At 39.3% G+C, this 14,758-nt stretch overlaps 1 protein-coding gene across 2 annotated transcripts in view; it reads left to right on the top strand.

Annotated features, from left to right (window-relative positions):
* The window catches only part of GPD2 (glycerol-3-phosphate dehydrogenase 2), a 100,691-nt gene that overhangs the window by 72,664 nt on the left and 13,269 nt on the right, over positions 1–14,758 (top strand). For both annotated transcript variants that reach the window (XM_032789167.2, XM_075070221.1), the window contains 5 exons: positions 6,131–6,324; positions 12,744–12,878; positions 13,086–13,261; positions 13,829–13,960; positions 14,411–14,569. In XM_032789167.2, the coding sequence (XP_032645058.1) occupies positions 6,131–6,324; positions 12,744–12,878; positions 13,086–13,261; positions 13,829–13,960; positions 14,411–14,569 (796 nt within the window). The remainder of the gene's footprint in view (positions 1–6,130; positions 6,325–12,743; positions 12,879–13,085; positions 13,262–13,828; positions 13,961–14,410; positions 14,570–14,758) is intronic.

Below are 14,758 nucleotides of genomic sequence, written 5' to 3'. Positions count from 1 at the left end.
TGTAAAATAGTGTCTACCCACACCTACCCCCTCCACAATACCACTGATTAGTTAAAACTACACTGATTTCACTTTAAGAAGGCCAAGGAACAGTCTCCATAAGAAAAAAATATTAATAACATTTAATCTTAATTGTACACATAAATTAGCAGCAAGTGCTCTGAGTGTCAATTGAATGCTGCTTAATGGAGAAGATATGTCATTTCATTGCAACCACTTTCCTCTTTGGTAACCTCCTTTATAAAAATTTTGGTGTAGTCTTGTAGTAATCAGGTAAAAGCCTTTTATGTCTAAATGTAGATAAGGTTTGATTAATTTAATGTTAACACAATGCAGTTATTTCCTAGTGGATTCTTACATTTTGATACTCTTCATTAATAGTCTCTGTATTCCTCCTCTCATTAATTCTATTCTTAGTACTCATGTCCTTACACAAGTAGCTACAGTATGTCTCTCTCGCACTCTCCCTTACGTACGTGTATCATATGTAAGCATCACTGTTTTTTCTTCTGCTGTTGTCTGTGGAGATGGAGAGAGGATTTAAACTACGTGTGTTGTGTGGGCCATAGCCACCTCCTGTCTCGAGCTGTCTGTTTTCTTATATATTTTTAAGTTTTCTTACAAATTCAAATTATAATTTTCTTTTTTGTCACAGATGTCCTCCCAACCCCCAAAAGGCCATTAGTTATTTCCAGCTCCCACCTAATACCATTTTAACTTAAATTTACCATATATTAAACTCAAGCACCACTAAACTTATTAAAATTCATATAGTCATCGTGTTTTTGTTTAATTGCATTTATGCTATTTTATTCCACAGCCTCAGCTGGAAGTCTATTCCATTTATCTGTTCGTTCCACTCTATTATAATATACCATCTTCTTAAATTATTACAGGTATTGCCTTTTGACTGAAAACCTAATCCTCCTACAGCCTGGAGAGAATAGATAGTTCTGGTTTGTCTAGCGACCGCAAATAAATCACTAGACTTAATTTTGTAACATTTTAGCTAGTTTAGTGTCTTCATATTTTAGTGGTCTTCTCTTAAGACTAAATAACCCCAGTTTTTTGTTGTTGTTTCTTCATATGAAAGCCCCTCTATTTCATTTAACATCGGTTCCATATATGCTTACTCTCCAATTTAACTGTTTTTGTTCTCGGCATAAAGTAACCAAAACTTAGTACTACACTCCAGATGTGGTCCAATCATTGAATCAAGAATGATTTGGGGCAAGTTCTATGGCCTGTTTTGTACAGGAGATCAGTTTAGATATTCACAGTTGTCCTTTCTGGCCTTGGAATGTATGAATTGCTTTATAAAGATACTGCAGGATATTCTTGGATTTAGAGGCCCTTGTTGAAACGGGGAAATATCTTAATAGCCTTTTTTGCTTCAGCTGCACAGTGGACCAGATATTTAAATATTATTTCTATTGACAAACCCAGACCCATTTCACACCCTGCTGTACTATGCTACTGCTTTTTAAACTTTACTTAATTTTTGCATTTTGTACCTAAATACATTATTTTATGCTTACATGTTAAATTTGATATCCCACTTGTTTGCACATTTGCTTCATCAAGATTTTCCTGTCAAAATTCAGCATTATTATTTATTTTGTTTGTGTTATGATAGTAACCACAGCTTGTTAAATACTGTCCACTCAGATAGAAAGACCCAGTTGCTGCTTTGAAGATTGTAACATTTAAGAAGGCAAGCAACATAAAAGGTGTTGGAGTGGATAAAATACATGCGGTATTTTAAACAATAAATACAAACTGTTTCCATCTGCCCCTCCACCTAGCCATCAGCTGACTGGGTTTTTTGTAGGCATTATGGTCTTGGGGGATCTGAAGTAAGAGAAGGTGGTGTTATGAATTGTTTTAAGAAAAATGTTCCATGCACAGAGGGAAGCATGGAAGATGGCTGGAAGAGAAGCTGTCGAATGGGGCAGGTCAAGGCTAGTATAATTGAAAAAGTGTGTTAGAGGTGGGGCTGTGAGATAGGAGAAATGAATAAGCAAGTTGGAGCTGGGTTATGAAAATTCTTGATGCTTGGACTTCATGTAGTGGAGAAGAGAGTGTAAGGATTCAGAGAAGATTTTGCATGTCTGAGTCTTTCCCACTCCCTCTGTTACTGTTCGTTCTCTTCAGTTCCTGTCCATCTGCTCAACAGTGATGATGGGGCAAATGAAGTCTTTCTACCATTATCTGTATTGCACCAGCTTCATTCATCTTTAGTCATGATGTTCTGTCATTCTTTATTGTGTGTATCCAGTGCATCCTGTCTTCCTCTGTTTCTAGTTCTTTGCACTCTGATGTGTATCACCATATATGATATCCTTTCTGGGTCCATTCTTGACTTGTATCCAAATCACTGTCTGTCTTGAATCTGTTACTATCATCTGCAAATGCAATGATCTAACTTTGGGGTCAGCAACCTTTTAGAGGTTGTGTGCCAAGTCTTCATTTATTCACTTTAATTTAAGGTTTCCTGTGCTGGTAATACATTTTAATGTTTTTAGAAGGTCTCTCTATTAGTCTATATATTATACAACTATTGCTGTATTGTAAAATAAACAAGCTCTTCAAAATGTTTAAGAAGCTTCATTTAAAATTGTTAATCTTACGCCGCTGGCCCGCTCAGCTCGCTGCTGGTCTGGGATTCTGTTCACCTAGGCCGGTAGCGGGCTGAGCAGGGCCTGCGGCCGGGACCCCAGACTGGCAGCGGGCTGTGCAGGACCGGCAGCAGCTGGGACCCCAGACCTTTTCAAATGATAAAGGTCATCCAATTTTTAAAAAAATTGGATACCTGCAAATACTAGGTGGATCAAAATTCCTTACGCAGAGAGCTATTAATTTTTACTTATTTTTCCTGTCTGTGTGTACTGATCTAGCATGAATTAATGAAAAATATTAATATAAAAAGCATATCAAAACTTTTCTCTGAATAATGAAATGAAACTAGTCTTTGCACTGGAATTCGGGAAATATTTTATGCTTCTGGTGTTAGCTATCCATGTTATGGACGCTTTAAACAAAACCTTGGTCTTGACTTTCAATTAACAACTAGTAGTGACTAATATGGATTTAAGGTCTGAGAAATGTGTAGTACTTGCAACTCTTAGGGCCTGAACCAAAACCTATTGAAATTGATGTGAGTCTTCTCATCGACTTCAGTAGTCTTTGGATCAGAGTCTTTTGTGACTTACGTGGAAATAAAAGTAATCCAGCAGCCACCCTGATCAACCTTGCTTTAGGGTCCGTACAAGGTTTTTTGTGGATTCTGTATATCAAGACCATACATTTTAAGACTCTGCTTGATAATCCCATATCAAGGTTGAGCATTTTGAAATACTGACATCTCATCCCACCTCACAACCTCCATAATTTGAGTTCACATACAAATTCAGGTAGAAAAGTTCTAATACATGAAATTGCATCCACTTAATATTGGCAATATCAGTCAATAATAATATTTGAATCATAGAGATATATGAAGAAGGGGGATAGCGGTAAGAGTGGACTTTAATTTTCATTTGATACAATAATGACCCTCTGTCATAAACAGATAGTAGGAGTTAATAGAACAGAAGTACTTTATATCTCTTTTGACTGTAAGGGGTTAACAAGTTCAGTAAGCCTGGCTGTCACCTGACCGGAGAACCAATCAGGGGACAGGATACCTTTCAAATCTTGAGGGAGGGGAAGTTTCTTCGTTGTGTGCTGTCTAGATTGGTTATTGTTCCTCTGGGGGCTCAGAGGACCAGACGTGCAACCAAGTTTCTTTTCCAATCTCCCTATACAAGCTTCTTATACAGTTCACAGAATATAATACCTAGATAGATAAGTGGTTCAGGCTTATGTTGTTTCTTAGTATTGCAATTGTGTATTTGGCTGGAAAAGGAAGTTCAATGGTATTTTGGCTTGGAAAGGATTTTATTTGTACTTGTAACTTAGGCTGGGAGGGGTAATTCCGTGTCTATAGCTGAAAGACCCGTACCTATCACTTTTAAATTTACAAAGATAATTTTTTTTCTCTCTTTAATTTAAAGTTCTTGTTTAAGAACCTGATTGTTTTTTTATTCTGAGGTGAGACCCCAGGGACCGGGGTCTGGATCACCAGGGAATTGGTGGGGAAGAAAGGGAAGGGGAGAGAGAGGTATTTCTCTCTGTGCCAGGTTACGTTTTCTCGGAGAGTCTGGGAGGGGAAGAGAAGAGGAGGGCAGGAAGGTGAATTGTCCTCTCTTTTTGTAATTCAAAGGAGTTTTGGCATCACAGTGATCTTCCAGGGTAACCCAGGGAGGGGAAGCCTGGGAGAGGCAACGGTGGGGGAAAGGGTTTACTTTCCTTGTGTTAAGATCCAGAGGGTCTGGGTCTTGGGGTTCCCCGGGCAAGGTTCTGGGGGGACCAGAGTGTACCAGGCACTGGAATTCCTGGTTGGTGGCAGCACTACAAGTACTAAGCTGGTAATCAAGTATTAAATGATACATATTCAGCAAAATTATATTGTTACCAAATACTTCATTTTGGAATCGTAAATTATTACCAAGTATTCTTCCTTATTCAAATTACATCTGAGTATCCTAATATGAGTAATGCAACACTAGCAAGGTATGTACATCTAGATAATTATGTTCCATAGCAAAATACTAGTGTAAGATTTTCATTAAAAATAAACTGAAATTCAGTGAAAGTGGTTTCACTGTCACCTGGTTTTTGAATCCGGAAAGGGTGGGAATAAGTGCTCATATTTCAAAATGTCAACAGCAAAAAGTTTTTTCAGGCAATTTCTTTGAGTTTAGGGTCTTGAAATACAGAGCTCACCAAAATATAACAGACAAACATTATATAGATACTAACAGAAGATAGTGCCAAAAACTTGCATTTAGGTGCTTGGCTTAAAGTGTTTACTGGGAGATTAGATTAGGCTCACAGTTGTGCAATTAGCTGCTATGATAACTTCCTTAGAAGTTTTGATCTCAAAGTACAGACAAGACTTCTAATGTTACTTTCCTTTTGTCTTACATTTTAGCTTCTTTCTTCTTTCCTTTTCACTAATAAAATCAGTTGTGTTACACTTGCAAGGAAAATATTTCTATGAATCATAGGCTCCTTAATGTAAATAAAGTAAATCTTTATAGTAAATGTAAGGGAACACTGTGCACTTTTTTTTGCATTTTTATATATCCTACAAGTTCATCCACCTCCTGCTGAAAATTGTAAGTAGCAAAGAAGTTATACATACACACAAAGCAATAACTTTGTATTAAATCTGTCTCCTTGCAGACGTACTGGAGCTCATTAGTATTTGTTATAATTGGAAGTTTCATTTCATGGTTCTTCTCCAACCCTTTGTTTTTCACCTTACCTTATTTGTATAATATTTATTCATTATCTATTTTTGCCTAAAAAAGCTTACCTAAGGTATTCAGTTTGTACCACATCTCTCTCACATCGCTGTTCTTAAAATTTACAATTTTTTAAATGAAAAAACAACAGTGAGTCGTGCTTTTGGGGGCTCAACTTGAGAGATACCTGGAGCCTGATTTTTTTTTTTTTTTTTTAAGAGGATAATTCCCCACCACTCTTTTGAAAATAAGTTCCTTGAACATGACTAGTTGGAGACTTGGGGTATGTCTTCACCACCGGCTGTATCGGCAGGTAGCAATCGATTTCTCGGGGATCAATATATCGCGTCTCATCTAGACGCGATATATCAATCCCCGAACACGGACCTGTCGACTCCGGAACTCCACCAACGCGAAAGGTGGTTGCAGAGTCGAGAGGCAGAGCCGCGGACGTCGATCCCGCGCCACGAGGACAGTAGGTAACTCGATCTAAGATACTCTGACTTCAGCTACGTTATTCATGTAGCTGAAGTTGCGTATCTTAGATCGATCCCCTCCCCGAGTGTAGACCAGCCCTTGGAAATAAAGGCACAAAAAGATCAAATCACTGGCTACATAGGAAAATCTTGACCTAAGAACATAACAAAACTTTGTTTGCAGTTCTGTTTGACTAAAAATGGTGTCAGTTAATTCATTCTAGTGATGAATAATTTTATCAATAAACTAGATATTTTATTTGATGTCAGAACTTGAAAATGAATAACCTCTCTTTATTCCAGCCCCGATAACATGGGGCTACTTGACCCAGCCACTAGTGACGGACGAGTGATTTTCTTCCTGCCATGGGAAAAGATGACCATCGCTGGGACCACAGACACTCCAACTGAGGTCACACCTCACCCAATACCTACAGAGGAAGATATTAACTTTATTTTAACTGAAGTGCGCAACTATCTGAGTTGTGATGTTGAAGGTAAATTTAATGAGCTTTGTTTTTGCTGGGAGGGGTGCTGATGTGTCTGCAATGTCTGAAAGTGAAACTATGCTGCCACTAAAGTTTGTGTGATTTGATTTACCATGCTTTTGGTATTTTGGGACTTTGACATAAAGGTCATCCTTACCAACGTTTCAGAGCAATACAGTTACTGCTTTGTCAGATGTACCCTTCATATCCTGTTGTGGTGGAAGATGTGGAACACTTGAGAGTACATTCGACATCAAAGTATGAGTTTATTGATCAGCTTCAACCAACTTTTTGTCTAGAAACAGTTCCTGACTCTTTCAAAGTTTTAATTCTGGTTTGTATTTTTATAACCACTTTGTCCTTAATATTTGCTTTTAAAAAAAAAAAAAAAAAAAAAAAGGCATGTATCCAACACTGTCAGTTTTCAATTCAGGAGAGAGAAGGATTATGGGCTAAAATCAAATTTTTAAAAATAGAATGGTGATCGCTGGGGAGGTTCATTTGATATAGGGCAGATGGAAATGACCAATTTGCATTCAGATTGGTGGTTTAGAGTTGAAAGGATTTATATCTCATTACCCAGCCCTTTAGCCATCCTGTCCCCTTCACCGTTGTTTTTAAAATGATTTTGTGAAAACGTCTGCATTAGCAGAGATATTAACGTAAATCTGAAAAGCACTCTTCCTGCTGGGAATGTAACAGTGTCCTGTAGTTAGATTAAGGAAGCCTTCTGTCCGGAGGCTGAAAACTCTAGCTTGTTTATTCTTCCCTGAAATGGGTAAATTGATAGTTCTGTTTTTGTATCAAGTTAAGAAAAATGATCTATCCAAAATATGTACCATCAAGTCTCTTGAGCAGAAGTTAATCAGAATGATGTGGTGTGCCAGGCAGGTGGTTGGTTGGTTGAACTAAGCTCAGAGTATTGAATAGGACAGAATTTTTGCAAGGTATTTCACAAAAGTAGTTTTTTGGAGTGTTTAAAGCTTTTTGAAGGAAACCCACCTAGGTGCATGCTGTTTTTCACGTATGCAATTAGCAGTGTTTATAGATTGCCTGTTATTGAATTAACAACTGTGCTGGCCATATCAACTCACTGCAGACCTGCTTTTTTGCTGCCAGAGACAGTGCCAGGGTTATCAACTTACACAGGCTTGGATGTATTCCAACTATTTAATTATAGTGTCACACATGCTGCTTTTTCTAGTTTCTTTAGTTTATAAATGTAATATGGTATCTTATTTCTGTGATTAGCACTTCATTTTGGTGGGTTAAACATGCTGGCAGAGCAACATCGATTCTGAAATCTATTCAGTGCTCTTTGAGGATATTTTTATAGTCTGTTATCGATTTTCAGTTATCAGTCATGTGAAAGCAGAATCTAAAAACATACCCCAAAATGCTTCAGCATAAAGCAAATCAGTCAGTTTTTTCCCTTGTAAATTTAATAAGCAACACAATTAAGTTTTATAAAAGCCTCTACTGCTCTCATGTTTTATTTAAAAAGTGAAATGATTATTTTTAAAACCACAAGTAGATTCTATAATCTAATGGTATAAACTGATATGGTTTGTGCTAAATCTGTGTTGAACAGAGATTAAATTTGTTATAACTTGGCATTTAATAATTTGGTATTTTATATATTATAAAAAATAATGTGGAACATCTTAATTTCAGTAATTAAAAAAGATTCAAGGTCTGCATCACAAAAAATACGGCTTTGCGGATTGATGGAAAAATTTAGGCTGCCTGTGCAGATTTCTTATACGGTCATCAATGCACTATGCAGGTGTACTTCTCTAACTGTATGTCACCTACTGCAGATATTCATAATGCTCCCATCCCCATGGTATGTAAGAGGAGTGGACTTTGTATCTTGCAGTAGTTGGCCTCTGTGTGTGTGTCTACACTGCAATAAAAAACCCGTGGCTGGCCCTGTCAGCTTACATGAGCTAAGGGCTGTTTAATTGGGATGGAGACTTGGGGCTCGGGCTAGAGCCCAAGCTCTGGACCCTCCACTTCATGGGGTCCCAGAGCCTTGGCTCCAGCCCAAGCCTGAACATCTATATTGCAGTTAAACAGCCCCTTAGCCCGAGCCCTGTGAGCCTGAGTCAGCTGACACAGGTCAGCCTCAGGTGTTTAATTGCATATAGACATACCCAATAAGTCACATGGCTGAAGCAAAATAGTAGATGTTTTTTAGAGGTTAGGGTATGCTGTATTTATTTATACTTTTGAGAGTCTTTTATTTTTACTATTTGATGCCTTAAGGTTTTATATCTGTTATTGAAAAGTTACAATTCACTTTACGGGTGTACTAATAACTGACAAGGAGCCAAGAAATAGCATAGATAAACATCTAACTGGTTGGCCATGTATTCTGATAGGATGGGAAAAATAAAGATAACTTTTGTCTCTGACGGTGCTGAGGATGGGAAGTTTGAAATTCTTTTACAATATCTCTTGTACCCAAGAAAGACAGTTGAATATGGGCCACATGGACTCTTGCTGCTTATGAAATGTGTAAGATGACGCCCTTTTAAAGCCTCTATATAGTAATCTGAGAACCCAAGCAATATTGGAGGTTAGTCTGGAGCACAAGTTGTTGGAGTACTGGAGCTCTGCTAATAAAAATGCATTCAACCCATAGCTATGTATACACCTGGATATACTTGACAGACTTATTTGTCAAAATAAGAGCTTGGGGATAGTAACTCAGTCATTTTAGAAGAATTTTCGAAAAGTGCATTGGAAACAAAATATCAGGCATGCAACAGAAAACATGATACCTAGGATGTTGAAATGTGAGAAGAGAAATTGCCCATCTGAAGTCAGAGACATGAGTGCATTGCACAGATTTAACTTACTGGTTGGTTTTCAAGCCTTTTGATTTTTCCAGTTTGGACAATGGGCCTCTCTAGTTCTGGGTACCTTTTTTTCAGGTTAGAGTCTAGTGGGGTAAAATGTTTGACACTGATAATGCTGGTCTTTGATTCTCTAACCCTGCCCATTCCACTGCTCTGGAAAAAATCTCTCCTGTAATTTAAATTACTTTCTAAGGCTGTGACTACATTTCAAACTGGAGATGTAATTTCCCAGTTCAAGGAGACTGTGATAGGGTCCGCCTGCTGGTGGTACCCCACCCCAAAAAAGGAGCAGTAAAGGTGGGCCCTTCAGGCCTGCCTAGAGAGGCTGTAGGGAAGCAGTCAATGCAGCAGGCCCAGTTAAAAATTAGCTGCAGGGCCTGAGCAGGTTAGTTCTGGCAGGGATCAGAGGAATAAGGAGGGGTGATCCTTGCCAGTGGCTGGAGCTTAAGGGAGAACCAGAGACTGGTTCTGGTGACAGTTGCATTGCATAAGTGATAACTTCAGCCCTGCGGTAAGGGTGAAGAGGAAAGAACTACATGGAAAGAGGCCTAAGGAATAGCAGCAGCAGCACATGACTGCAACTTATAAGGTCCCTAGGTTGAGACCCAGAGTAGTGGGTGGGCCCGGGTCCCCCCACTGGCAGGGTGGCCTGATCCCCAAGAAGGGGATAAGGCTTGTTTAGAGGACCAAGTGAGGGGCAGGTATTGGAGTCTCCAGGAAGAAAGCCCTGGGGACATTGCTCTATACAGGGCAGACACAGACTTAAAGCTAGCCCAGAAGGGGCTGAGAACTGAGCCCAAAGACAGGGCTGCAGATATGAACCAGGGCACTGTGATAGGCCCTGTTGTACCTTTGTTACCCCAGAAGGGTGATGTGATGAGCCACTGAAGACCTGCCTGGCAATAGCCAACAGGGAGCACCAGAAAAGGGAAGATTTCTGGTTCATACTCTGCCAACAAGAGGTGCTCATGAGAAGTGAGTGTCCCCCGTCACAATGGCATGCTGGATGTAGCCGTTGGTGGTGGGAGGATCTAACAATCCTGAGTACGTATTAAGGATCTTGGATGGTACTTTGGGCAGTTAGCCTCTCCCCCAACTTGCACTGCTGTGGCTACGCTCTATTTTTAGCGCATTATCTCAGTTATATCTAGAATGGCTGTGTCTCCTCAGGCTGCAATTTACACTACCAGCACTAGTGTAGACATACCCTAAGCCAACATATAGAGTAAGGTTTTTAAGTTCCCTGTTTCATGTTAAACCTCTGCTTTTGGGCAACATTCTAAGACCATTTGGTTGACTTACCCTTGTGCTCCTACTATTCCTAAAGTCTTGAGAGCAGCCCTGGTTGTTGTTTGAAGAATTTGTTAAGTGTTAATTTGTGACTTGATGGAGTGAAGTTTGGATACATCAGTTGTTGGTAATTATTAATTTTTATAGCTTCATAAGTGTGCATGAAGATGAAAAAGAGATGTCCTGTTCCAAGGAATTTAGTCTTGATTTCAGTGGGAGTAGCAACAGGACCTATCATATCAAGGGATTAAAGTAAAGAAAAGGGGCAAGGAGAAACAGTGTAATGGAAAGACGGAGGTTGTTATAAGTTCCTTTTTCAAAATGTATAATTTTAACATGTTAACCTGAGGGACAAAGGTCAGTCAAGAGGGGCAGGACTGATGGAATGGAGCTCTCTGCTGAAAGGCTAAATGGAAAAAATTAAAAGCTTTTACTACTGGAAGTTTTTTGGTTTGTTTTGTTTTTTGAGATGTGGTAGTGCTGATTGTTCTCAGAGCAGTAACTGGGCGCCATATATTGTCTCAGCTGTTTGTTTTTATATGATGGTCATATAATGTATAATTCACTCAACTTCTGTCCCTGCTGGATCCAGCCTTCCTGACACCTTAGACAGAGAGGGAGAAAGCGAGCTTTCATTTACCTTGTTTTTATCTTTCACCTTCCGTGTAACAAGGCATAAAAAAAAAAAAATAAAGCTTCACAGTAGTGGTGTTAATTCATCTAGGGCTTAGAAAGGCCCAATGTGTTCCTTTAGAATAGCCTAATTAAACAGTTTCCTCAAGACGAGAGAACAGCAGAATGGCAATTGCATCATTTTAAACAGTGTTGATGCCAATTACAGTGTTGATTGAGACCAACTGTGCTTTTCTGGTTTAAAAAAAAAATGTCAGTGTTGTGGCTCTCTGACTCTTTGAGGTAGTCCAGAGGAAACTCTAACTCGAGGTATAGAACACAAATAGAGGGCTTAAGTGTGAGAACCTAGTGATTTCAAGGAAAACAACAACTTTTCCGTTTCTAAAAAAATAAAATTACTATTGTCCTGACCCCCTCACCCTAGCAAATTCTCTCTGACCAATTCCCTCTGCCCATAGCAAACCATCACCAGCTCCACTGAACTGGTGAGAGATTTCTGGGATATGGAATCTCCCTCCCTCCCGTCCTTCATCTCTACATAGATCATGAAAGTATGTTGTGGAGAGGTTCAGCCCCTGGTTACTCACATGCTGGACATTTTGTTTCTCTCTGAACCCCCACATCAGGACAAATATTTTGGTGGGGACAGGGTGAGATTCCAGGTCTCATCCCCCCCCCCCCCCCCGTTTTAAATAACATATAGGCTTGGCAGGGAAGGATTTCACCCACACTTTCCCTTTGTCTTTCTATTGCGGTCTTGGTGACCTCAAGATGCTAAGGTGCTAGGTAACCTTTGTGCAGAGGACTAAAAGCATCATTAGCCTAGCTGGCCCAAAAGTAAGAAGGTTCTGAGATGTCCCTAAATATTGCCTAGTGGATCACTGTGTTAGCAGCTGAGCTATTAGGAGGATCATCCAAATAATTTTTTGATTCTGGTTACCAATTGTTACTCAGCTGTTAATGATCAAGTGGTTTTGATGCACTAGTATGTGGACTGTTGCATGTACAAGTTGCTGCTGACTAGCTTTCTAAGAGATAACTAAATAATAGGTCAGTGTGAAACATACCATGCAGCCACATAGATTGCGGCAGTTAGAAATAGTTGTAAAAGGAGGGTAGTGAAAAGAAATGAGTAGGGTGTTTGTAGAATGAAATAAAAAAAGTGTGCTGGAATTGTAAAATCCACAGGCTATCACAAGTATCCTAATGTCCATCATATTTGAGGTTGTCTGAGCACATGACTGGGAACCAGGAATCTTGGAATTGTAACCCGATTCTGATGCTGAATCCCTCTCCTGTCCTTGAGAAAGTCACGTCAGCTTCTCTGTTCTTCAGTTTCCCCATCTTCAAAATGGGAATAATAATACTTCTCTCCCAAGGGGGTTGTGAGTATTAGATAGGATTTCAATAACATTTTACAGACACTGTTTTAAGACCTAGGATGTGAGCAAACTGAGGATACGTATACTTCTGTCCTTGCCTATCTGCCTGTGAATTTTGAGGGAGAAATGTAAACATTATTTGTGCCAGAGTAATTTTAAGAAAATGAAATCTTTGCTTTTAGTCAGAAAATAATAGGAAATCGATTAATTCTGAAGACTTTTTTCTAATTCTGTTTGGCCATTATGTGCTTCTAAACAGTGAGAAGAGGAGATGTCTTGGCAGCATGGAGCGGCATTCGTCCTCTTGTCACAGATCCCAGCTCTAAAGACACCCAGTCAATATCTCGGAATCATATTGTTGCTGTTAGTGACAGTGGCCTTGTTACTATAGCAGGTACTGGAAATCCATTTCAGGTATCTCATATGGCTTTGTCAGGATTCCCCAGTGTATTTAAGTCAAAGGCAATGAATGTTTGTACAGCAGGTTTGAAGGAACAAGTGATTTATTAGTTGAAGTCCAGTAAGGATGAAACTGGACTAGGTATGAGGTTTGGCCAATGCAACACACTTCCACTAGTTTACCAAAACAAATTGCTTGCAGGTGGGAAATGGACAACTTATCGCTCCATGGCACAAGATACTATTGATGCAGCCATCCAGGCTCACAACCTAAAGGCAGGTCCATGTAAGACGGTAGGACTCTTACTGCAGGGGGCTAAGGACTGGAGTCCTACTCTTTACATTAGGCTGGTCCAAGATTATGGACTGGAAAGTGAGGTGAGTCAACTATATTTCTACTCAGTGTTTGTGTTAGTTATCAATAACATTAATACAGGCTGTGCTGCCTTTTTTTTTTTTTTTTTTTTAAGTCTCTCAAATTGGCATAAGACTACACTGTTTGGTCAGGGCAGAAATAGTTGTATAAGAAGGAAATCCAGTCACAAATTTTCTTTGCTAGTGGAGTACTAAAAGCCATGTGCATTCTTTATTTCAGCATCTGCATAATCACAAAGCTATGCTCTCTGTTTTTAAACATGTATGACAACCTAGGTCTTTGGCACCTCAAGCCCAACAAAATCTATTCTTCAGAGGTGATCACAGTAGCAGAAAGGAGCTGAAGCATCATTAGTCACTGCTACATTGATACATGCATAGTAGTGTTAGTGCTGGTCTAAGCATTCACAACGCAACTTGTTTCCTCCCACACAATCAAAATCTAATACCATCTTCAACCTATTTATTACAGGCTATGGGAGAACTGACAAGACTAGCTTATATATATTCAGCTGTGCTTCAGAAAGTGCTGGGACGTAGTGTTCGCTAAACGTGCTCTTAATTCTATAGGTGGCTCAGCACCTTGCTTCTACGTATGGTGATAAGGCTTTTGAGGTGGCCAAAATAGCACAAGTTACTGGAAAGAGGTGGCCTATTGTTGGAAAACGCCTTGTATCTGAATTTCCTTATATTGAAGCTGAGGTATGTGAAAATGGTTAGCTTATCGTCTGTGTAATTTGTGGTGATTATTAGTCATCCTCCCTGTGAAGTAGGAGAGGGGGATGAAGACTGTGTCTGGCATGTAAACAGAAATTTATGTGCATAAAACATGGAATAATTTTTTTCTAAACTTTTAATAAAAGCATCTAGACATGTGAGCCAAGAAGCTTTTTTATATTGCAGCAAAAAAAGGGGGGCTTGCTTCATACAAATCCATTTTCTTCAATCACTTTAGCAAATTATGGCCTTGTGTGCACGTACACATAAGGTTCCATATCAGCTCCCTCCTGTGCTCTTGTTCGCCTTACCACTCGATTTACCAGAGCTTCATGCTATTTTTTCCCCCTCATTCCCATGTAGGAGCAGCCCTTTCCCATGTCCAGACACTACACAATCTGACACTTTTCTTTTTATCCAATTCTAATATCCTAGATTACGTATGGGGTAAAAGAGTATGCGTGCACTGCAGTGGATATGATTTCACGTCGCACTCGGCTGGCCTTCTTGAACGTGCAAGCAGCTGATGAAGCCTTACCAAGAATTATTGATATAATGGGGAAGGAACTTCACTGGAGTGAACAGAAGAAAAAGGTACAAAAGGCACTTTAAAAAAAGTTCCAGTTCTAAAGCTCTCTTGTAGAGCCCTGTGCTGGATTTTTTTTTTTTAATCCTGCTCTTGCATTGTTTCTTGCATTTTTATCCTGTTCTCTCCCTTGCGGGATCTGTGGGAGGGAATGCTACTAAAAAAAAACAACCCCAAATCAAATAACAAAACAAAAC

The sequence above is a fragment of the Chelonoidis abingdonii genome, chromosome 10, assembly GCF_003597395.2.
Source record: "Chelonoidis abingdonii isolate Lonesome George chromosome 10, CheloAbing_2.0, whole genome shotgun sequence".
Taxonomy (NCBI): domain Eukaryota; kingdom Metazoa; phylum Chordata; order Testudines; family Testudinidae; genus Chelonoidis; species Chelonoidis abingdonii.
The sequence above is the reverse complement of the archived record's forward strand: the minus strand, read 5'-3'. Positions and strand labels throughout refer to the sequence as shown.